The sequence below is a fragment of the Urtica dioica genome, chromosome 7 (assembly GCF_054948205.1).
Source record: "Urtica dioica subsp. dioica isolate 48M chromosome 7, U.dioica_male_clone48M_v1_H2, whole genome shotgun sequence".
NCBI lineage: Eukaryota > Viridiplantae > Streptophyta > Magnoliopsida > Rosales > Urticaceae > Urtica > Urtica dioica.
Window position 1 is genome coordinate 37,116,493 of NC_142762.1, and position 22,950 is coordinate 37,139,442.

The window sequence follows — 22,950 nt, forward strand, 5'->3', positions numbered from 1 at the left end:
AAATCTATTGTCGTCACTATAAAACGGTTTAATTCTAAATTAAAAAGGTTTGAATGTTTTGAGCCATGCATTTAGTCTAATTAGGTTGTTAAGTTTTAGGTTTCCGAAAATCGAACATGTCATTGAATGTGTTCTGAGCTTATGGTTTGACCTAAGCAAGAATAGGAGAACATAATTAGGACAAAAAATTATAAGAAAACAGTCCAAAGTCCAAATAAGGACATAACCAAACTAGTCTAAAACATTTTAGTGTAAAGTCCAAACAAGGGAAGAATTCGAACCGGTCTAAAACGATTTGGTCTACTCAAATTTCGATATCTTATCTAATTTAAGTCCGATTAATTCTAGGGTTTTTTTTTTTTTTTTTTCAAATGTGCGTTTAGAGAATGGTTTAGGCCTATCGACTGAATTCGCAATACAAACAAAAGGACACACACGTTGAAGAGACGAACATCTCACATTCCCTTGTTTACAAATAAGAATCATTCTACAGAAACTGAACAACACAAAAAAACAAAATTAGTTTTACTATACTAAACCCTAAAACCGCTTTAAAACGATGCGCTAGTTAATAGCCTTGTTCGAAGTTCCAGTCTCTAACAATGTCCCTCCTAACGGCGCAGCTCCGCACTAAGCGAGGCGCGCCAGCAAGCACCGCAGCAGCACTAGTGGGGATCAACGGCTGTGGAGTCACTTTGGAGGTTGATCCAAGGGCTGTGGACGGTCTCCTTGTCAAACAGCTGGCAATGGCGGAGCATCTTCCCTCATTGTCGGAGCTCGACACCGAGTAGCTTCGGAATGAGTGCGACGGGCTTTCTACACCATGGCAAGCCAAACACGCTAAACTCATTTTTTTTTTAATTAATAACAACAATTTAGCTCTCGGATTCAACCCTGTTCTCCACTTCGCTGCAATTTATTTTAATACAAGATATAACATCAGATTTTCGACTAATTACAAAAACTGTACAGGCAACACTTTGTTGATGATATCAAGGGTATTATTGAGACTCTGGTTAATAGTAGAGCAGGCAAACACAGAGAAAAAAACCCCTCAGAATCACCGGTGTTTTACATCAACGTAGAGCCTTCTCTCAAAGCACCAAAAATCTTTAATCTTATAAAGGGTTGGATATGCATCAGTTTGAGCAGAAAGAGACATTTTGTGTTTTTAACGGATTGGTCGGGGCTTCATCGATAAAAGTGAGGAAACGGGATAGGAATATTCAAGTACTCCATGGAGGTATATTTATAGCGTAGGAGAATTTAATGCTTAATGGTTTACATATAAGAATCTTTGCTGCATCGAAGGTTTGGGTGTATAAATCAAATATGAGAAGCGAGGTACTATTTCTTTGACGCAAATCAGAGGAAGCCTTGGAATCACATCCCCTTGGAATTTCTTTATAGCATTTATAAACGGCATTTCACAGGTTATAGAAAAGTGAGGAAAATGAAAAATACTTGGAGAACTCGGTTAAGAATGAAAATTATGGTAAGGAAAATAAATTACGCTTAGCCACGTACACATTAAGAAAAAAAAAATCAGACTTTTCCACAACTACGGTGAATCATAAAGATGAGATCTTCGAGATTTAATGAAGAAATCACATTGGTATATCCTTAGCCCAGGCCATAACTTCTCATCTTCTCATAAAATACAGTGTAATCCGCTAAAGGCTGAAAGGAAGCTAAGACACAAATAGTTCATAGAAAACCCTGACTCTTAGCAGACACGATATCGAGAAAACCTGAATAATTTCATTTTGAATTGGGGAAAGTAAATATAAAAACTTCAGAACTCATATCATGCCACCGCTAGAAATCAGACGAAGAACTCGCCGCTCTCATATTTTAATCGATCTTACAAGCCTCTAGAACTCATTTGACTATAAAATTCCAATACAAACTCGTGAACGAAAAAAAAAAGGGAGTGTAAAATCAGAGGTTTCATGTTGCTGCAAATGGATTATGTATGTGCCTCGTTGCACTAATGTAATTCCATATCTCAAAAGCTTACTAATTGGAGGAAATAAACCAAATTAAAACAAAAATTGTCTGATAAAAACATGTTTTTTTTTATCACCTTAGGGCTTTATAATTAGTTCATACTTCTCATACCTTAACCTTGCTGAGACTGCACGTAAATCCTCATATTCAATAAAGAGGTTTAAAAAAGAGAAAAAGAATACCATCACGACTCTCGAACAACACTTCCTTGTATTGCACATTTAAAATTAAATCCATATTCAATACAACTCCCCAAGGCTAACAAAGATATGCTCTGAAAACTCTCCAAATCACTACACACACAGCCAAAATAGAAACTCCAGATCAAAATCCCCTTTCTCTAAGAATACAATGAAATTATACAACTCACCACTCGAATATCTCTACCGATTTCAATTAGCCACCGAATTCAGAAATCAAAGCATATACTCACAAATTAACAAGATCCGATGAGGAGAATCAAACAAACAATGAACATATAGAGAAAGAGAGAGAGAGAAATCAGATCTTACTGAGTAGAATAGCGTTCGGATGTGATATGCGAATATGAGATATGAACTTGCAATGGAAGGCGTTGATTCCTTTGGAGGCTCTAAAGAAAGGATCTTTCGAGACTTTGAGTGGACTCGTTTTTTTTTTTTTTTTTTTTTTTTTAAATTAATTAGTTTATTATGATCTATTAGGTTCGGTTGGGATTTTATCTTTTTTTTTGTTCATGTATAAAACGGTTAAAAGGTTGTGATTAGATTCTCTTAGACCCATTAGCCTCGACAGTTTTATTTGGATAATAATAATTTATTTGTTATTTAATTACTTTTTCTATTTCTAGCTCTGACCCTGCTCAGCTTGTCAAGAACCGGTACCACATGATGAAACCTAACTCTCATCAATAATTAGAATTAGATGACTTAGTCAAGAGATTATTGAAGACAAAATTAAGTGATTTGTTTGCCTGTCAAAATATAAAGCTGGCTGAAAGAAATCATCAATGTCATTAATATGATATACGTGCTTCTAAAGTTTAGTTAAGGATTATTTTCATTTAATTAATCATGCTGGAGTTTAATATGCAATGTATGTACTTTGCTCGAATGTATAGACATTAATTCCATAATGATGTTGTTTTGGTAATGATTTGAGGGGCTTTAATCTGTTAAAATTCACTTTGGTATTGAAGTATTTTTATTGGATTACTCATTGATGTATGTCAAATTGGATTACGATATTTTGGAAATTTGAGATCGTTGTAACGGAAATGGATGTTAAAGTAGTGTTTTTTTTTTTAATTATTACTATAAAAAATGGCATAATAAAGAGGATTCATTGCTATGCACTAGGATCCGGTGATTTAAGTCAAATTCAAAAGTTTTGGACTTTAAAATGACATTTTATGTTTTCGGCCATTTATATCTTGAAATTCTATTTGCAGGAAGAGGCAAGATGTCACGCACAATATAGAGTCAATGAGTCCGACAACTTGCTCTAACACAAATAATGGATAATGAAATAAGCAGTGCGTAAAAGTAAAGACACACAATATAGTTATCCAGTTCGGTGTAACATCATCTACATTTGGGGGCACTCAGTCAGTGAAAATGAATTCACTATCAAGTAGTCAATAGTACAAACAATGACTAATATGAACAACACAAACATCAATGCTCTAGAAACTATTACTACAATTGATTACCAAAACAGAGACTTCCTCTGAATTTGAGACCCCTCTCAATTCCACTATTCAAGCACGTTTCAATGTTTGGTCAGCTTCAAAATCAACGCACGTGAAAAACTTCAATCACGTAGACACAATACCCAATCTCACAGACACTCAGAATTCTGGAATAGTATTGTAGAATTACACCGCTCTTATCAAAATAAATAATCTCCCAGTCCGCCAATCGTGCACGCCTATGAACCCTAAGTATTTTGATAAAGCGTCAAGAACTGCTAAGGGGTAAGCACTTGACTTTTATAGCAGTCATACAAGCCTGGAAGTCGATCTAGGGTTTCCTTACCCATAAACGCATGAAGATCATCAAGGAAAGTCTTCAGCGATACGATCTAGCAAAACAAAAAACTTGCCAAAAATACAGTCTGCGCACAAAGAGAAAGATGTCTCTATAAATCCTGAAGCATGTTGTCCGACATCTTTCCTTAACAACTTGCAGTAAAAAATAAGTCAACGCATAACATAACAACATATCCGATTTCGGTTTCTTTTTTCTTGACTTTTAAGTTTTGTTTTGATTGTGTATCTATTAGCTTTCAGTTTCCGAGTGTAAGACCTTTCATATTTTGTCGGTGTTGGTTTGTAAAAAGTATCAGAGTCTCTTATAAAGCCTTGCAACCTTCTTTGATGCAAATAAGATTTTGATTAATGAAAAAAGTATAGTTCTCTAAAAAAATTCATGTTTTCGGTATTCTTTGTGAATCAACGAATTCGAGATGTCCTAAATCTGGTATTCGTAATTAAATGAATCAACATATTTTAGAAGAATCGTCGACTGGTATTCGTGAACCAATCAACAGTCGTGGTTGTTTTATCTTTTCTACTGCCTCTCGTTAGTTGGCGAGCAATTTCGTTCGCCCGAGTTGATGGTGTTGACTGGGTGGTTCCCGTTTTTCCCTCTCGACCATGAGGGTGTTTACCAGGCGGAGGAAGTCTCTCGCGCCGCGTCGTCTCCCATGAGTGCTAGCTGGTCTTCCAGGTACTTTCGCCTTTCGTCTTGTGATTTTAGTTTCTTTTGGTCAGAGTCCTGATCTTCATTGTGTTTTGCAGCTTCCTCGTCCAGGGCGATGGCTCGGGCGATCCAAAATATGCTAATTAGTGAGTTTATTCGTTTCCATAGACTTACAAGAATTTCAACATTAATTCTATCGTCTTTTCCATCGGTCGGTATAGTGTCAAGTGTCAACTAATTGTTTTCCAGGGCAGTCAATTAGCTTAACAAACATGCATGTATTTATAGAAATAAGGAAAAACGTTATATATATATATATATATATATATATATATATATATAACTATCATATATATATATATATATATTATGTTTAATCAAAATGCAATAGCCATGGATTTTTAGTAATATTAGATGTATATCTTAATATCACTATTAATAATATGTTTATATCTTATAAAGTTTTATCGAGTCAAATATGATCATTTTACGACTTTCAATTAATTTTTTTAAAAATATTTATTAAAAAAGCTAATCAGAGAAATATTAGTGACATTATTTTTTTTAAATAGTAGAAAATAATACGTTTATATACATATGTCACCTAAGCAAATTATCAAAACCCCCTTTTTTTTTCCTTTTGAAGAAGAGAAATGATAAATGGCATAAGCAATGAATACTATATTTTTATATCACCTGCAAATCAACATCATAATAACAAAATGGGAAGGGAATTCATTCTGTAAACATATACGAGTATATTTTGTTGTCAAGTGTATATGATGCATTACGTGCTCATTTATCTTTGCGATCTTGTATTATTTGTCGCTGGCGTGTCATTCTTATATTGCAAGGTTCAAATTCAAATAAGTCAACAAATTTTCCTGGCAAATCTACGGAGGGTGTTCAGATAATTTATTCGCAATAGTCTTTTCACCCAACAATATTGTCAGAGAAGTATTAAGAAGGAAGAAAGAAAGAAAGAAAGAAAGAAAATGTACTGAAGGAAAGCAAGCTAGCTAGCAATAGCATACGCTGGTGAATAGAACGCAATGTCGTAGCTCCAACAGACATTAGGGCATAATTCCATTCAATACCCCAAACTACCTTACCAACTTTTATTTATTTTATCGCTCCACATTTTCATCAACTAAAATACCCTTACTTTTCATCAACTAACCACAGTTATTTAAAAAAAAAATAGTTATTTTATTTTATTTTTATGGAAACCACAGTTAATTAACAGCACGTATATTGTTGTGATTTATGAGCAAAATTATTATAACAGTTGCTTGGTGAAAAAAAAAAACTACTTACTTTGTCGAACATGAATGCTAAACAACATGCTGAAAATTCTTAGATTAATATTTCTCTAAATGTATATGTAGATGAATCAACTCTAGAGTGAAGGATAAGGAGGGTTGTCGCTTGAGAGATGAAACGTTTAGCTGCTGGGTGATTATGAATTAGAGCGTCACGCTCTTCTTGTCATTTGCCTTTCGTAGCTGACTTTGTGGCAATATTGAGATTTATTCCAAAAAGTGTGACAATTTTATAGTGTTTTTTTCCCTAATATCCGACATGAATCATTTATTCGAAAAGTATGACAACAAATATCATTGAAACAGTTGTTTGATAATATTTGTAGTTCGTGAGTTAATCAGATCTATAATCCTTCGATTATTTTTATTTTATTATTGAGTATGTGTGACTTCAAATAAATTTTCGTAATTCTAATCCTCGAACTGGTTGCCTTGGACTACAAAAAATATTATACGTTTTCCTTTTATACATCTTAACTCAATAAATAAATCTTGGATCAAGTAAAAAAAATAAGAATTTGATATAACCTTGTTCGTTACAGCATGCATACACTTCTTTAATTACACAAAATAAACTAAATATGCAAGAGCATTTTATTTTTCAACAATGTTGAGTATTGTAATTAAGACTACCATCTCCAATGGAGACGCAAATTGCACTCACTTTTAGAAAATTTGCTCCAACCAAAATGCAAATTTTAATGCATTCTTTATATTTACATCTCTTTGCAATAGTAGTGATCCAAATATATATCACCACTATTCATAGAAGCATAAATTTTATTTAATACCAATTTTTTCATCATTCTAAAATTGACCTTAATTTGAATTTTTAGTTACAACTTTGTCTCTAATGTATATATTTTTTAATAAGATTGCTTAAATTACTATTGAATATAAATATTTAAATATATATATTAATTTAAAATACATCCATTCAGATAGAACTCATACATTAAAAAAAAATTAAAAATACTTCAATTAAACCATACTACTACATAGATCATTGAAATAAAAATAACAAAGACATAAAAAAAAATTAAAACAACTACAATCAAACCACAATACTACTACATAGACAATTGAAATACAAATAACAAAGACATAAATAAAATTAAAGTGGGAAAAAATATACTCATAATATTCTTCAAGCAGATGTAAAATAGTGATGAGGTAGAAGTGTAAAACACTGTTCACTAGGGAGGGCATGATTACCTGATACTCGTTAAACCATCTGTTACCTGATCTAAATGGGTCGGGTAATACCCGTTTGAAACGGGTTAGCGGGTAATACATGTTAACATTTAAATGGGTACGGGTATGGGTACAAGCTTTACCCGATCTGCTAACCCGTTAACCCGGCCCGTTATTTTTTTCAATTAGATATCTTTTTACTTTTGTTTGTTTTGTAACTATTAATTTTGACTTGTTCTAGTGTTCCCACTTTAAATTATATTTTGATTCTAAATTGTAGTTTATAATTTATATTTAGATTTATTGAGCGGTTTTTTTTTTTGTTAAACCGGCTTCACGGGTATTGAAATTTCACACCCGCTATCCGACGGGTATTACCCATTCTTCCACCCATTTTATGTTATGGGTTCACGGATATTTTTTTAACGGGTCGGGTACCGATTTAGATGCATTTGTTCATACCCGTATCCGTTGTCATTTTAACTGTTCACTGATACAAAGATGCATTTTAGACAAAAATTTGCATATGCATTGGAGATGCTCTAATTGTACCTTGTGAGTTTCACCAAGTTTGCTTACTCAGTTTTGTTATTTGATACGTCATTAATTATAACTCTTTTTTATTCCATTTTTCCTAATTAAGGGTTTTTTCCCCTTTTCTTTTCCTTTTAACAATGTAACACGATAGATCAGCACTTTCCAATGTGAAAGTAGCATTAATCTCAAAATATTTAGTTATATATAAGTTCGGCTACTATTTTATAAAGTATTGATGTAACTACATGATGTACATTGGTAAAAAAAATTCAACGTGAAAAATTTATTACCACACCGATTTGCAAGCAACGTTTTTCATAGCGACGTAAAAAAAATCAAATGATGCTTTCTTCAAAAACAACATAATAAGCATTATTATATCTAATTTGATCTAGTGATAATTGTATAAGGTTACATTGACAATAAATGTTCTTAAAAAGAAATTGTTTGATCGCCTCGATTGTGACATAAACGCATATAAAGTCTCCTCATGAATATAGATGTCGCTTGCTACGTATTCAAAAGATTTGCATGCAATTTCTACACTAAACACACAAATCTTCATCTCAGCGAGAGATTGGTAGAGAGAAACAACGTTGGTTTGCAATTGATATTTTTAAAAATTATTATTTTTTAATTAAATTGGCCTTGTAGACTTAAGCTATGTACAAAATCAACTAAAAATTATGGTTTTGAGTGACGCATTACTACAAATTAACATATTGGGTGCGGAAGGGTATTAGGTGCGACATGTCGCACCTAATAATCACACCTAAGCCCATATTAAGTGCGACATGTCGCACCGGATACTCATCCGGATGACTAAAAACTTCGCTAATGTTTAGTGTTATTCGGTGCGACAATGTCGCACCTAATATGAATTTGTCGCACCTAATACCTTTAGGTGCGACAAATGTCGCACCCAATGGGTTTCAAATTTAAACTTCCCCGTCGAATCCCTCCGAAATTTTTCGGATCTGGGATTTCATATTGGGTGCGACTTAGTCGCACCCAATATGATTATTAGGTGCGACATAGTTTTAGGGGTTTTAACCCCGAGCCTCTTCTTCTCTTTCACTCATTCGCTCTATCTCTCTCAGCCAGCCCCGCCCCGCGCTCTCTCTCTCTCTCTCTCTCTCTCTCTCTCAGCCAGCCCCCCGCCCCGCGCCCGGCCGTGACCAGCCTCCCCCGCCCCGCCGCCTGGACCAGCCGGCCGCCCGCTCCGGTACGTCCTCTCTCTCTCTCTCTCACCGTCTCTCAATCTCACACTCTCTCTCTCTCTCTCAGCCAGCCCCCCGCCCCGCGCCCCGCCGGCCGTGACCAGCCTCCCCCGCCCCGCCGCCTGGACCAGCCCGCCGTCCGCTCCGGTACGTCTCTCTCTCTCTCTCCGTCTCACCGTCTCTCAATCTCACTCTCTCTCTCTCTCTCTCTCTCTCTCTCTCTCTCTCTCTCTCTCTCTCAGCCAGCCCCCGGCCCCGCGCCCCACCGGCCGTGACCAACCTCCCCCGCCCCGCGCTCTCTCTCTCTCTCAGCCAGCCCCCCGCCCCGCGCCCCGCCGGCCGTGACTAGCCTCCCCCGCCCCGCTGCCTGGACCAGCCCGCTCTGGTACGTCCCCCCCTCTCTCTCTCCGTCTCACCGTCTCTCAATCTCACACTCTCTCTCTCTCTCTCTCTATCTCTCTCAGCCAGCCCACCGCCCCGCCGGCCGTGACTAGCCTCCCCCGCCCCGCTGCCTGGACCAGCCCGCTCTGGTACGTCCCCCCCTCTCTCTCTCCGTCTCACCGTCTCTCAATCTCACACTCTCTCTCTCTCTCTCTATCTCTCTCAGCCAGCCCACCGCCCCGCCGCCTACATCAGCCCCCCGCCCCGCCGCTGCCTAAATCTCACTATCTCTCTCTCTCTCTCTCTCTCTCTCTCTCTCTTTCTAATTTTTTTAATTAAAATAACATATTAGGTGCGACAAAGTCGCACCTAATATGAAATGATTTGCTTGGACATTAGGTGCGACATGTCGCACCTAAAGGTATACATATTAGGTGCGACATGTCGCACCAAATATCTTTAACAACGGACTTTTAGGTGCGACTTTGTCGCACCTAAAGTAGGTGCGACTTTTGAGGTATTTGGTGCGACAATCGTCGCACCGGATGACTATATTTGTCCTAGTGACGTGTAGTTGATTTTATTGGTCATTTTGTCGTTAATCAAAACTTTTCAATAAACTAAACGTTTGGGGTCGCTTTTTTAAAAAGTGATTTTAATATAGGAGCTTTTATTACAATTGTAAAGTAGTGAACTCATTATGCAATTTTTTTTTTTAGAAAAGTCTGTATTAAAGCTCTCAAGGAACAAGGGCCAAATCGGCCTTGAGAAGGTCCATAATACAGGGAGGGGTGGTATTTAGCCACAAAGAAGGAACAGGGGATTTAGAACCCAGTTCAGCAAGCCGATCGGCAACACAGTTTCCGGTTCGCCGGATAAAATGGAAAGAAAAATTACATTGAAGAGAGATGGAAATGATATCTTCAGCAATCAGCCCCTCCTCTTTAGCATTCTTTCCCCCGTCACGAAGGAGCTTAACAGCAGTCAAGGAGTCCGTCTCAATCTCGCAGGAGGTAAAGCCATACCTGGTGGCGACGATGATGCCTTCTCGGATGGCTATTAACTCCGCTGCAAGCACCGAGGAGGTATTGTGGATGTGGCTACAGAAGGCGAGGCAGACTCCACCGTCAGCGTCTCTAATGCATCCTCCAATGCCGCCAAAGTCGGAGTATGGGGTCAGCGAGGCGTCGGTGTTGAGCTTCCACCGTTTGGTGGCGGGCGGTGACCAAGTAGTTAAGCCGCTGGGGGCCTGGTGTTGCTGGGGGGAGAGGTTGAAGAGCGCGTAGTCGTCAGATAGACTTACCGCTTTGCTGAAGATAGCCGACATGTCAGGTTTCCTTTCTTCATGGATAAATTTGTTACGGCAGGACCAGATTTCCCAGGCCATGATGGCCAACATGCCCAAGTTGTCGAGGGTAGGAGGTTTCGTGGCGTGCATAATCGTCTCCCACAGGTTCTGGTCTTGTCGATGGTCTCGTAGGGTCTCGAACGGGGAGTTGGTCCAGGCATCCTCAACGAAGGGACAAAATATGAGGCTGTGGACTGTGGTCTCGATCTCGAACCCACAGAACCGGCAGCGGGGGTCGATCGGGATATGCCTTTTCGCCAAATTTCCTCGTGTGGGGATGTAGTTCCGGCAAGCTCGCCAAAGGAAGATCTTGATCTTGGGGGGGATTTTAGTCTTCCAAAGGGGCGCCCAGAGAGCACTTGGCGGAGCGGAAGAGGAGCCTGCGGGTTTTAGTCTTCCAAAGGGGCGCTCATTATGCAATTGTATAGTGAACTCATTATGCATCTAAGTAGGAGTAGGACAAGAATAAAAATACAAATAAAGATTTAATTTGGATGTTCAGCTAACTTTAGGCGTTAGTTGAGTAAAATGTAGCTACAAATATAATAAAGAATAAAACTAAGCATAACTAAAAAAAATAAAATTGTGTGTGGGTAATTTAGCATGAAAATACAAAGAAATATAGAATTTACACTAAATAATATGTTACTTTGACACTGTAGGATTTGCTGAAAAGATTAAATAGACCTCATATTTGATATATCGTACGAATACATATTTGATAACTTGATTGGTTGTTATAGGTTCCAATTTATAAGATCAAACTATACAACTTAGTAACTTTTGAATAATCATTATAACGTGTGAAATATATGTATATAGTATACACATGTTATATACGTATAAATAAATATATGCTATACCCTATATGTGTCTTCTCCTTAGAGGCTCGCTGTGAGGGGGACCTTAGGCAAAAAGTTCCACTTGTCCGATCTTCCAGCGCCACCGACAAAGAAACTAAACTATGTCAATTTTCTGTTTTTGTACCATAACATTTATATATATTTAATCAACCAATTCAGTTTTTGGGTTTTGAAACGGACTGAATTTATTTAGTGTGCGTTATTCTTAACTCGAAAGAGAAATTCCCTTGAGGGCAAATATTTTTTGAGACCTCAGCGCTGAGTTGAGGTGTGTAATTAAAATAAACAAATAAAATAAACAGAAGCAGAGTTTGCTAACAAATATATATTTATGTTTTATATTTTCAGCAATTCGAAAATAAAGAATCCAATTTATTGGTACGCTACTACATTTGGCTTGTTAGGTCGTACATAGAATAGAATACGTCTTATTACAGGTATATCTGTATCACGGATTTAAATGACATCTATCATGATTTGCGTTAAGCTTCGAGTATTAATTTACCATCCAATGCGTTCAAATGGATACAATAATAGGAATAGTAGTTATTGAAGTTTATTTGTACAGTATTATTTGGTTTGATGATCAGCAATATAAAAATATATAAAATTAATATATTATCGCTTTTCTTTCAGTATACTTCTATTCATATGGTCCATGTATTCATATGCAGAGGTGTCAACTTCCTTATCATATGGTCCAATTATTGAAATAACTTTGAGCAAAAATAATATTGAAAAAACATCAAGCCTACTACTTTTTGTAGCTTGTAAATAGTATTTTTTTTTAAATGCTAAACTTACAACGTTATTACGACAGCAAATTAAAAGGCATATCATTTAGCACGAGTTAATGTTACGTATATATTTTATAAAATTAAAATGAATTCGAACAAAAGAAAGCGAGAAAATGGTAAAGATTTTTATGTATTACCATTTTTAAAATTTGTTAACGAACAAGTCAACGATAAGGGACTCTTAGTTACTATTACAATTAGGGACAGTTAAAAAGTAAATAGGGGATAAGTAAAATCAGTCGATATATATATATATATATATATATATATATATATATATATATATATAATCTTCTCTTTTTTTTAAATACGCAAATATAAAAATCAATTTTGCATAAGTGATAGGAACTGAGATCTTTGATTTTCACAAATACATAATAGACTAAACAATTTATAACCTTGATTTATGACGACATTGTGAACTAGAGTTTATGTAGTAGTGAAGCGACTTGTTGCGATATTTTCGTAGCTAAATGCACGTAATCGCTCAAGTAGTATAATGGTAAGAACGAGTCGATCTCATGAGGACTAAACTAACCAATAATTAATCAAGCTTGCAAAGAATTAAACTCAAGAATAAAAATAATGATTGTAACTAGAAACACGCAAACTAAATCAAACACAAAATAAATGTGAGTGAACGGATGCGTAGAAAGCAAGAGTAATGGCTTCACAAAACTCTCATATGATCAAGATTCCTAGAAATAAATAAGCATGATCTTTCGATTCTATCTCTTTACTAATCACACACACGTAATAATATCTCTAAATCTCTCTCGAGCATCTAACAAACTATGTCAATATCGGATTTTTATCTCTCAATCTCAAACCCTAAAAGTACGAAAAACATTACATTCAAGAGCGTACAAACGACTCCATAGCAGCCTACATATCTCTAGTTTATAGAAATGTACTACGGTTATCTAATTCACTTGCATGATTATTTATTCTCTCTTAGGCAACTAAACAATCCAAGCATTCATGAACGCGGTAGCTAATCACATACAACCATTAAGCATGGAATTAAATAAAGCAAAAGAGATAAGATGAACATGAAAAATACTTCGATCAAATAAATATGAATCCACAAGCACGCTTAACCATTTCCCTTCAGGGAATTAGTTCATGGCGACGAGAGTAACAGACGAAGAAAATAAATAAAAGAAAACCATAATTCAACTCAAACAAATAAACATAAAAACGGGATTTCCATAATTAGAGATAAGAATATGAAACGCTGAATCGATGATGGCGAACGGTGGTGATAACGAGTCTTCTTCTCCGGCCTTCCTTCTCTCCTAAGTAGACAAACACTATATTAAAACTTAATTTTACAACCTAACTTTTTGTGTTTTTAGAGTCTACTTCGTACATATAGTGCTTTTGGTTATTTTCGGAGCCTTAGGACCTTTGGATTATATCCGACGGTCGAAAACAAAACAAAATTGCAAAATCTGCACTGTTGAAATACATACCCGCGCGGCGCGCCATAAGGCCAGTGCGGCGCTCTCGGCACTCTGTGCGTTGGATACTTTGCGGTCCGTGTGAAGTGTAATGGAGGGGCGCTTCACTTTGGTGGGGTGCATGCACGGATTTCGGCGCGGCGTGCTGATCCATTTTTCATCGTTGCTTCATCTCAAATGCCCTTGTTTGAATGACGTTTACACTCGATTGCTCTGGTACTTAACAGAACGACCCAAACACCTCTTTAACACCCGAATATGCTCTCAAACCTGTAAATAGCTCTAAAACATATCATACACACTAAATATCACTCAAGACTGTATGAGTTTCAAGCCATATTATCACGTATAAAACTTACTTATCACGACTCGTTTCAATTTTGACAGACTTTCTTTAATAATGAGAAAATAATATGATGATTACGCCGTTATTTTTCACAATTGAAAAATGACGTTCGTAATAAAAAAAATGACAAGCAAACGACTCTGAAGGTTGAGCCGCAAAACGACTCTGGAGGCTGAGTTACAAATGGCTCTGAAGACAGAGCCTCTAACCAGGCCCGGCCCAACCATGAGGGAGCTAAAGCAATTGCTTTAGGCCTCATGTTGAGGAAGGCCCCAAAATTTCGAAAAACTTATTACCTCAAATATCGTATTTTATAACTAATTTATGATAATACTTAGATAGCTATTTTTATTCCGAGAATAGCTTATTTAATTCTAAGAATATCTCGTTTATTGTTTTTCTCTTGTTTAAATTTGCTTCAAGTGTGATAATTACAGTAGGTATCTTATTTTTAAAATACAATATATCAATTTTCATTCTTTTCTAATAATATATTTTTCTATTATAACAACATCTTAGTTTCCAATTTTTTTGTTTCTCTTATTAATCAGTGTTTTAAATAATTTTACCATATTCAAACTAAAAAATTGTGATTTGAAATTAATAAGATAAAAAAAGGCCAAAAGACAAAAAAAAAAAAAGACTTTCAGTTAATTATTTTTTTTGGGATGATTGAAAGAAAAAAAAAATTAGGCCCCTTTTTTTTCTTCGCCCAGGGCCTTCGATTTAGTTGAGCCGGCTCTGCTTATATAAAAATCATATATGCAGTCCATTAATTCTTCTATATATATTCTCCAAATTAGGCTCTCTTATGTGCAAATAAATATAAAAAAGTAATTATCATTTATATTTCTCTGTTTATTATTGTTTTTTTCTTTATTATTTATGTTGTTTGCGTTATAAATATCAATTAGACATTTTTTTTCCTGATTGTTATATATTGTCAATAATTTTTTGTTTGGGTTACTTTGCAAATATAAATAAAGAATAATTGCGCATACTACCAGTAAAAATTAGTAATTGGAGTACAATAAAATTAAGAAAAAAAAGAATAAAATTTGCATGTTTAAAAAAAATTTAAAGGCCCTATTTCGAACTTTCGCTTTAGGCCCCATAATCTATTAAGCCGGCCCTGCCTCTAACGGCTCTGAGCCCCAAACTTTCCCACGAGTGACTCTGAAGGCTGAGCCGCAAAACTACTCTGGAGGCTGAGTCACAAATGGCTCTGAGCCTCTAACGGCTCTGACCCCCAAACCTTTCCACAAGTGACTAAAAGGAAGATCACGGCAAACCACACCACCCACGTCAAGTTCTCAAAGGTCTCCACCACAGTCGTAACGCCACGAGATATTCCCGACCCGTTACGATCCATTCGGAGTCATAGGAGATTCGATGCCTACAACCCAAGATCGATACACGTCGCAAACTCGCACTCCGACACGTGTTTCGTGAAGGTTGATAAAAAAAATGCATTAACAATGATAGAAATAAAATTCTCCTAAGATTTTTCTTTCATTACCACACATGTAGGGCAAGTCAAGCGAAGCCACCACATATATTCCATTTTGTGTATCAGTGTGTTTTTGTTTACACATTTCATGAGTGTATTAATAAGAATATTTCACAATAAGATTTTATTTGTATTTTATCAAGCTATTGATTTCATACACACACTCGGGCCACTTAATTAATGTCTTCCCTATAAGTTTAAAAAAAAAAAAAAAAAACCTAATATGATTATTGTTAATATAGGGGTCGGTATTCACATATACCAAACATAATAAAAGCACTACAAGGAAAATCAGGCCAAAACAATAAAAGAAAAGATTAAAGACGTTGGGTTTAGCCTTTTGTTGAAATGTCCCCATATTCATGAGTCATGACTTTTGTCTACAAATAGAGCTATATATGTGACACTCGCCCAAACAACAACAACAACAATAATATTAAACACAAACACACACACAAACATGACAAGTGCAAAAAAAGCAGTAACGTTAGTCCTGATTATAACAACAGTCTCTCTAATTTCGATCCCTCAATGCAGTGGCTCTTGTTTACTACACAATGATGATAGTGATGGGGACATAATGGGAATGTTTGTGTTCGGGAGCTCTCTAGTTGACAACGGGAACAACAACTTCATGGGAAACTCGATGGCAAAAGCAAACTATTTGCCGTACGGGATCGATTTCCCTCAAGGCCCGTCGGGGAGGTTCACCAACGGCAAAAACGTGGTTGACCTAATTGCCCTCAAGCTCGGCCTTCCCTCTCTCACGCCGCCCTTCGCCGACCCTTCCACCGCCGGACCCAGAATCGTCGCCGGCGTTAACTTCGCGTCCGGTGCTTCTGGCATTCTTGACGACACTGGCTTTATCGCTGTAAGCTAATAAATTAATATTGTGGGTATATCTGGATGTTGTGTACACATAGCTAGCCTAGCTCGTCACTTTCATTTTGTTTTTATCTGTTGATTTTTTTTTCTTCTCTCTTTCTCTGCTGGTAGGAAAAAAAAAATACTAAAAAAGTATTAAATTACGTACATTTTTGTACCATCTATACGCTATACGTGTTTCGTTATTTCTGTATAATGGCTGGATAGTGTAGGATGTGCAATTAAAATATGAACTCTTTAACAATATGCCCTTTTATTTTTGTAGTAATGTAATTTACTCTTAGTTATCATTGTAGACTATAAATGTATATACATTGAGTATCGAGTTAGGGTTTAGGCTTGTTAATGGTATACAAATTAAACATATATATACGCGCAGCGTGTGATGACAATTTTGTTGCAGACATATTGCCCTCAATAATTTCATGCAATTATTTTAGGTGCTTTGAAATTTTTGTCACGTCTAGCTCTCTAGCTTGGAGGGAATAGTTTAATCTTTTTAAAATCAATGCCTAGAAGACCCTATACATACATGGATGGTACAATACGTGCACATTTTGGTTTTGTTGCATCGTAAATAAATAAATAAGTTATATACACGTACGGGGGTGGAATTAATTTTCTCAAATTAAATAATTGACGCAGGGTAATGTAACAAGTCTGAATGAACAAATAAGAAACTTTGAGGAGAAAACAGTGCCAGAACTAGAAGCTGAGGTGGGTTGCAAAAGGAAGCAATTACTGAGGAAATACGTGTTTGTGGTTGGAAGTGGGTCAAACGATTACTCTTTCAACTACTTCCTCAATGGCCTCAATCGCACTCTCTCTCTCCAATCTTTCACTGCAAAACTCACCGCCTCTTTCTCCCAAAAGATCAAAGTACGTACACCCATCATCATATTGCGTATTTAATTTTTCACTAACTCTATTTACACGTGTAAATTCCAAAATTCTAGTTGATTTATTTAAAAAAAAAATTTATTTGTGTCTCTCCAGAACAATTAATTAGATAATTTTGTAAAAGTTGCATTGAGTTTTTGGCGCAAACATATGCTAATTCTTTTTTTATTATGGCATTTTGGTTACTAATCTTTCTAAAAGAGTATTTTTGTCCCTAACTTAATAATTATGTAGTATTGAGACCAATTTTTAACAAATAAATTATTGGCTAGAAAAAGGGAAAAAAAACCATTTATCGTAGTTTGTAACACCGTTACCAATAGATGCATTCTAGGTTAGATTATTTATTTATTTATTTCACTCTTTATATAAAGATAACATACATAGTTGCATACACACTCAACGATAAAAATATGTTGGACATTGAAGTACAAATTACAAACAACATTTTAACTTCTAGCAAAGACATTTACATGTGTGGGATTTGAATTTACACTCTCAGACTTTAGGTAATGCCAACGAGGCTAGACACGTGGTGGTGTCGTTGGTTGGATTTTATGAAGATACTGGTTGCGTTTGGTTCAATTAAAAAGTATTGTTTTTGTTTTTAGAAAAAACTAAACTGCTTAATAAGTGTTTTGCAAAATTGTTTTTACAAAAAACTTCAAAAACGATTTTAGATTTTGTACATGAGATGGAAAAACTAGGATTCTTAGCTTTTAAAAAAAGTGTTTTTATGTTTGATATATAAATTACTGTAATATCCTCGTACAAAATATTATTCATATATATGTATATAAATAAGCATATTAATAATATTATTAAGAACATGTCTATTTTAGTCTTTTTACTATAATATATTTATTTTACCAAACGGTAAATCAGTTTTTGTTATCAACAACAGTTGTTTTATAAACAGTTTATCAAACACCTGGTCAGTTTAAAAAAAAAACAGTTTTTTTAAAAAACTGAATCTAAAAGCACTTTTTTTAAAAACAAAGCTATGTCAAATGAGACCACTAACAGAGACGAAAACACATTTAGGCATATACCTTAATGGTTAAGTTGTTTTCAAAACATGTAATCGTTTAAATATTATAACAATTTGCATATTAAATGGACTAATTAATCTCAATAACTTTATAGTTAATACTCGTTTAGCCATATATATATATATATATATATATATATATATATATATATATATATATATCTAAATTTACAAACGAACCACAATTTATATTTTCAATTATGACCATATGAAGTAAATTGAATTATAATATCCTAAGAATGTTTTTTCTAGAGAAAACATTTTCAACTCGTTTTGTGGTACTCAGTTTGAGATTTGAAGTCATATCAATGAGAGTTAGAATTTATTTTACTAATTTTTTTTATCAGCATCAAACTATGATTAATTTACTCTTTTTTAGATTTCACATCACATAATTAATACATAACTTTCATATATATATATATATATATATATACATGTATATATCATAGAATTTAACTCTTCTTTGAATGATATAGTAATTTTGATACTAAATTTGTCCATCTTAAATGATATATATCTATCTATATATAGACATATAAATGATTCATTATATCACAAGAGATAATTGGTTATAAAAAAACAAAAAAATAGTTAAATAGCTATTTAAACGTTTGTAATTACTATATAAGCAACGTTTCGTAAATCTTAGATAAATAATTATAAAAATAATATGACCTAATAAATAGAAGCGGTTATTTACCTAAGATTTAGGTCTATAAATACATGAAAGTGGCTTCGAATATTTAGTAATGTAAAACTGTAAATGTGATTATTTACTTAATGATCTTAGAAAAAAAAAAAATTAGATGTCTCAATCACGCAAATAAGTAGCGTAGGGTCTCCCGGGTTTGGCTGTCATGTTTTTGTCCGTTGTAATAATGTGATAAGTAGCGTAGGGTCTCCCGGAATTGGCTGTCTGATATTTCATGTTTTTCCTTTTCTCTTTTTCATGGAAATGAGATTAGAAAACTTTCAAGTCACTTTGCCGAGTATTATTAACTCAGCCTGATCTATATATGGTCATTATATAGTGGAACTCAAATCTCAAATAGCTGCAAGGCCATAACAGCAATCTACTGATTTCAAATAGTGTAAAAAAAATCAATTAAATGCAAAAGGTTTAACTTATGCAAAATTAAATATGCATTTTACACACTTAGCTGACCACTTCGCCGTAAGATATGTGAAAAACCTTTGACTAGTAATTCAAAATTTACTTATGATTAATATCTTGTGAGTGCATTTCTCTTAGACTTGTTGGTGATGCAGAAATTGTACAGATTGGGAGGTAGAAAATTTGTGGTGATGGGAATAAACCCATTAGGGTGCAGTCCCATGGTAACTACGATGGGGAGGGAAACACAGAATCAAAAGCAGAGTCAGTGCATAGAGGAGCTCAACTTCGCAGCCCGTCTATTCAATACCAATTTGAATAAGACTTTAACTGATTTCGTCAAGGCACAAATGCCCGGCTCTGATCTTGTTTTTGTCAACTCTTACAAGATTATTATGGACATAATCAGAAATCCTTCTTCCAAAGGTACTAATTGCAATTTTTTTTTTTTGTAGGTATGAATTTCCTTTCCTACCAAATTATTTATTATAAACAAAAAAAGTTATAAACGGACATAAATTTTGTCAGCCTTTGAAAAACACAGCCTATATATAAATAATAACAATTGAGGTGGTTGTCATATCCATTCTTTAGCGATACGCTTGATATAATAAATTACTCGAGAAATCAACGTTTAATCATTGAAATTGTTCCAATCATGACGTACCTTCGTTGACTAGAGCTTCTAGGAAAAATGAATGCTTAAAAGATTCCCATTTTCTTAAGATCTCTCTAAACTTGTAGTCAAACATAAATAATTACTTTTTTTATTTATGCCAAATTGTTTGATTTTACTTTATTAATTAGGTTTTGAGGAAGCAAGCAAGCCTTGTTGCAAGGTCGCATCGGTGAGCAAAGGCGGGAACGGAGTTTTGTGCACAAAAAAAGGGCGAGTTTGTGGCAATCGCAATGCTCATGTCTTCTTCGATGGCTTACATCCCACGGAAGCCGTGAATATACAAATAGCAAACAAGGCTTACGCTTCTAAACTCGTCACCGAAGTTTACCCTACTAATATCCAACAAATAATTATGACCAAACCCAGTCCAACTAATTAATTAATAAAAGATATGTATTATGTTTGGCTGTTGATTATTAATCAATCAATATATATATATATATATATATATATATATATATATAATTTAGATATATGTACGTAGTTAAGCAGCTTGTTAATTATAAGTTAATGTGGGGTATTGTATAATAATAATACAATGCGTTTATTCTGTTATTTCAAAAGTTTAGATGAATCTATAGTTATAACTAAGTTTTCAACCGATTACTATTGTAGTTCTACCTTCGAGCATGATTAAGTGAGAATCGTCGTTCAAATTATTCTAATACTTTAGATTATTGACTTTGTAAGAATTTGTAACATAAATTTTCTTTTGGAGAAATCTCATAATGTTCTAGTATCGTATATTGTTTTGTAGATACTTGTCTCCATTACTTCTATAAGAGATTTTTTTTAGTACGATGCCGTTATCTAGCTATTTAAATGTTTAGGTTTAACAAAATAGTCCATTTTAAAATTTATAGTAAATTAGCTTAAAAAAAATACCATTTTAATAAACTCCAATACCTACCGACATCACTATTACACAAAAAATCATTGAGCACAATTTTTTTTAACATGCTCTCGATCTCCATCATTTGAACTAGCCATCTCCATCGTTCAAACTCGCTATCGTCGTCGCCATCGCCGTCCCCATCTTCATCACCATCTCCGTCTATCTCCGACGATTGCCGTCGCCATCTTCGTCACCATCCTCGTTGATCTCATCGCCGTCGATCGCCACTATCGTCGATCTTTGTCGCCACTACAACCGTTGATCGTCATCACCATCGACATCTCCGTTGTCGTCGATATCCGGCGTCATCGATGTCCACCTCGGGCAATTTAACTTCTTCTTCTTCTTTTTTCGGTTTGAGTATTTTTTATACACAATTAAATATTTTTGAATTAAATTTTATGAGCTTATTATAGAAAAGTTTATTAAATATTTTAAAACCAGGATTAAATGTTTTGACACTTCGTTGCCGTCTCGTAGCTGATCACTAGGTCAAAGAAATACTTCGAACATTTTATCACCATTTTGTTGCATGTTTAGATGGGGGATTCAAAACTTGATTTCTTTAGCTAATTTTTTTTTCTGCTATAGAAGTGGATTACATTTTTTGGAGGCACGATTAAATATTTTGAAATCACGTACCTTGCCTGAAAAATATGTTTTTTGTAAGTAATCTTTTCTATTGTTTGTGTGTTTTGAAACTAGATTAACAAAAGAAGAAATTGTTGTTTTGCCCCCTGAACTATGGCGTGACTGACCAAAAGCCCCCTGATCTTTAAAAACTGGTTAGTTACCCCCTATTCTATGTAAAAGTTGCATCCAGGTCCTTCCGTCAAAAACTCGGCCCAATCGACGGTTAAATAGTCACGTGAAACGCACATGTTCGTTGAAAGAAGGGTAATATCGAGATATCGTTATTTCGGTGAGGAAGTGTATTTTTTTTTAATTAAAATCTAAATATTAAATGGTAAAATGTAAATTAAAATCGTAAAAGTAATTAACAAAAAAATATCAGATCTGAATGTGAATCGACTAACACACAAACCCTGGATATCAAAAATCTCTGGGAATGGCGAAAGGAAAATCTCCGGGGAAGCGTGGTGTGAGGTCTGTGGGTGCGTCATCTTCTCGTGCGAAGTCGAAATGGATCACTGAATCGAAGAAAAAATCGCCTGCACGGACCAAGAAAAAATCGCCTGCACGGACCAAGAATCCAAAATCGAAGGAAAAATCGTCTGTTCCTACTAAGGAGTCTCGACCAAGGGAAATGATTGTCATGGTATGAATATTTTTCCTCTCTTTTATGGGTTTGATAAAGGCGATTATTATTGGGGACCACAATGTGAAAGCCGAATTTGTCGAATGGGACCATGGTTTGATAAAGAAGAATATTATTTGTCTGCTTGCTTTATTGTGTTTTTTTTGGTTTGTTTAAGTTTGTTGTCCCCTTTAAGTAAACAATGGGTCCTTAGTGTCAGTTGGGTATATTAAATGTAAGCGTTGTGTTGGTTGGTTGACTGTATTTAATTACCAGGTTTTTTTTTTTATTTTCTTTGACAGAGGAATTGTTGAATAGTTTTGTCTTGAACGTTCACCATGGGGGTACGCTGTTGTTCGCAACTACTGATCGTGATTGGAGCTATGAAGGTGGAATTATAGAGCGCATAGACAGTGTAGACATAGACCGGATGTTTATTGGCTTGTTGGACAAGCTACTGACGGTCACACTGGGATACACTAAGGCGCCACTA

The 22,950-nt window shown here is 35.1% G+C and overlaps 2 protein-coding genes across 2 annotated transcripts; one reads left to right on the plus strand and one right to left on the minus strand.

Moving 5' to 3' along the window:
- Positions 1 to 409: 409 nt before the first annotated feature.
- On the minus strand, positions 410 to 2,737 carry LOC149391237 (PyrD). The gene is made up of 3 exons (XM_089618622.1): positions 2,523 to 2,737; positions 2,193 to 2,303; positions 410 to 909 (listed from the first exon to the last, which is right to left on the minus strand). Exons 2-3 carry the CDS (start codon positions 2,245 to 2,247, stop codon positions 569 to 571), a joined length of 396 nt encoding a protein of 131 aa, XP_089474748.1. The 5' UTR covers positions 2,248 to 2,303; positions 2,523 to 2,737; the 3' UTR covers positions 410 to 568.
- A 13,282-nt stretch (positions 2,738 to 16,019) lies between these two features.
- On the plus strand, positions 16,020 to 21,039 carry LOC149391238 (GDSL esterase/lipase At4g16230-like). Its single transcript, XM_089618714.1, has 4 exons — positions 16,020 to 16,543; positions 17,203 to 17,436; positions 19,781 to 20,051; positions 20,433 to 21,039. The coding sequence occupies exons 1-4, from the start codon at positions 16,133 to 16,135 to the stop codon at positions 20,681 to 20,683; spliced, it is 1,167 nt and encodes a 388-aa protein (XP_089474840.1). The 5' UTR covers positions 16,020 to 16,132; the 3' UTR covers positions 20,684 to 21,039.
- The last annotated feature ends 1,911 nt before the right edge of the window (positions 21,040 to 22,950 follow it).

Excerpts from the sequence above, each read along its gene's own strand:
- LOC149391237 (XM_089618622.1), bottom strand. The coding sequence starts at position 2,247 with ATGGATTTAATTTTAAATGTGCAATACAAGGAAGTGTTGTTCGAGAGT. Across the intron at positions 910-2,192 it reads GTTGTTCGAGAGTCGTGATG|CGAAGTGGAGAACAGGGTTG; the intron begins GTATTCTTTTTC and ends AATAAATTGCAG.
- LOC149391238 (XM_089618714.1), top strand. The coding sequence starts at position 16,133 with ATGACAAGTGCAAAAAAAGCAGTAACGTTAGTCCTGATTATAACAACA. Across the intron at positions 17,437-19,780 it reads CTTTCTCCCAAAAGATCAAA|AAATTGTACAGATTGGGAGG; the intron begins GTACGTACACCC and ends TTGGTGATGCAG. Across the intron at positions 20,052-20,432 it reads CAGAAATCCTTCTTCCAAAG|GTTTTGAGGAAGCAAGCAAG; the intron begins GTACTAATTGCA and ends TTTATTAATTAG.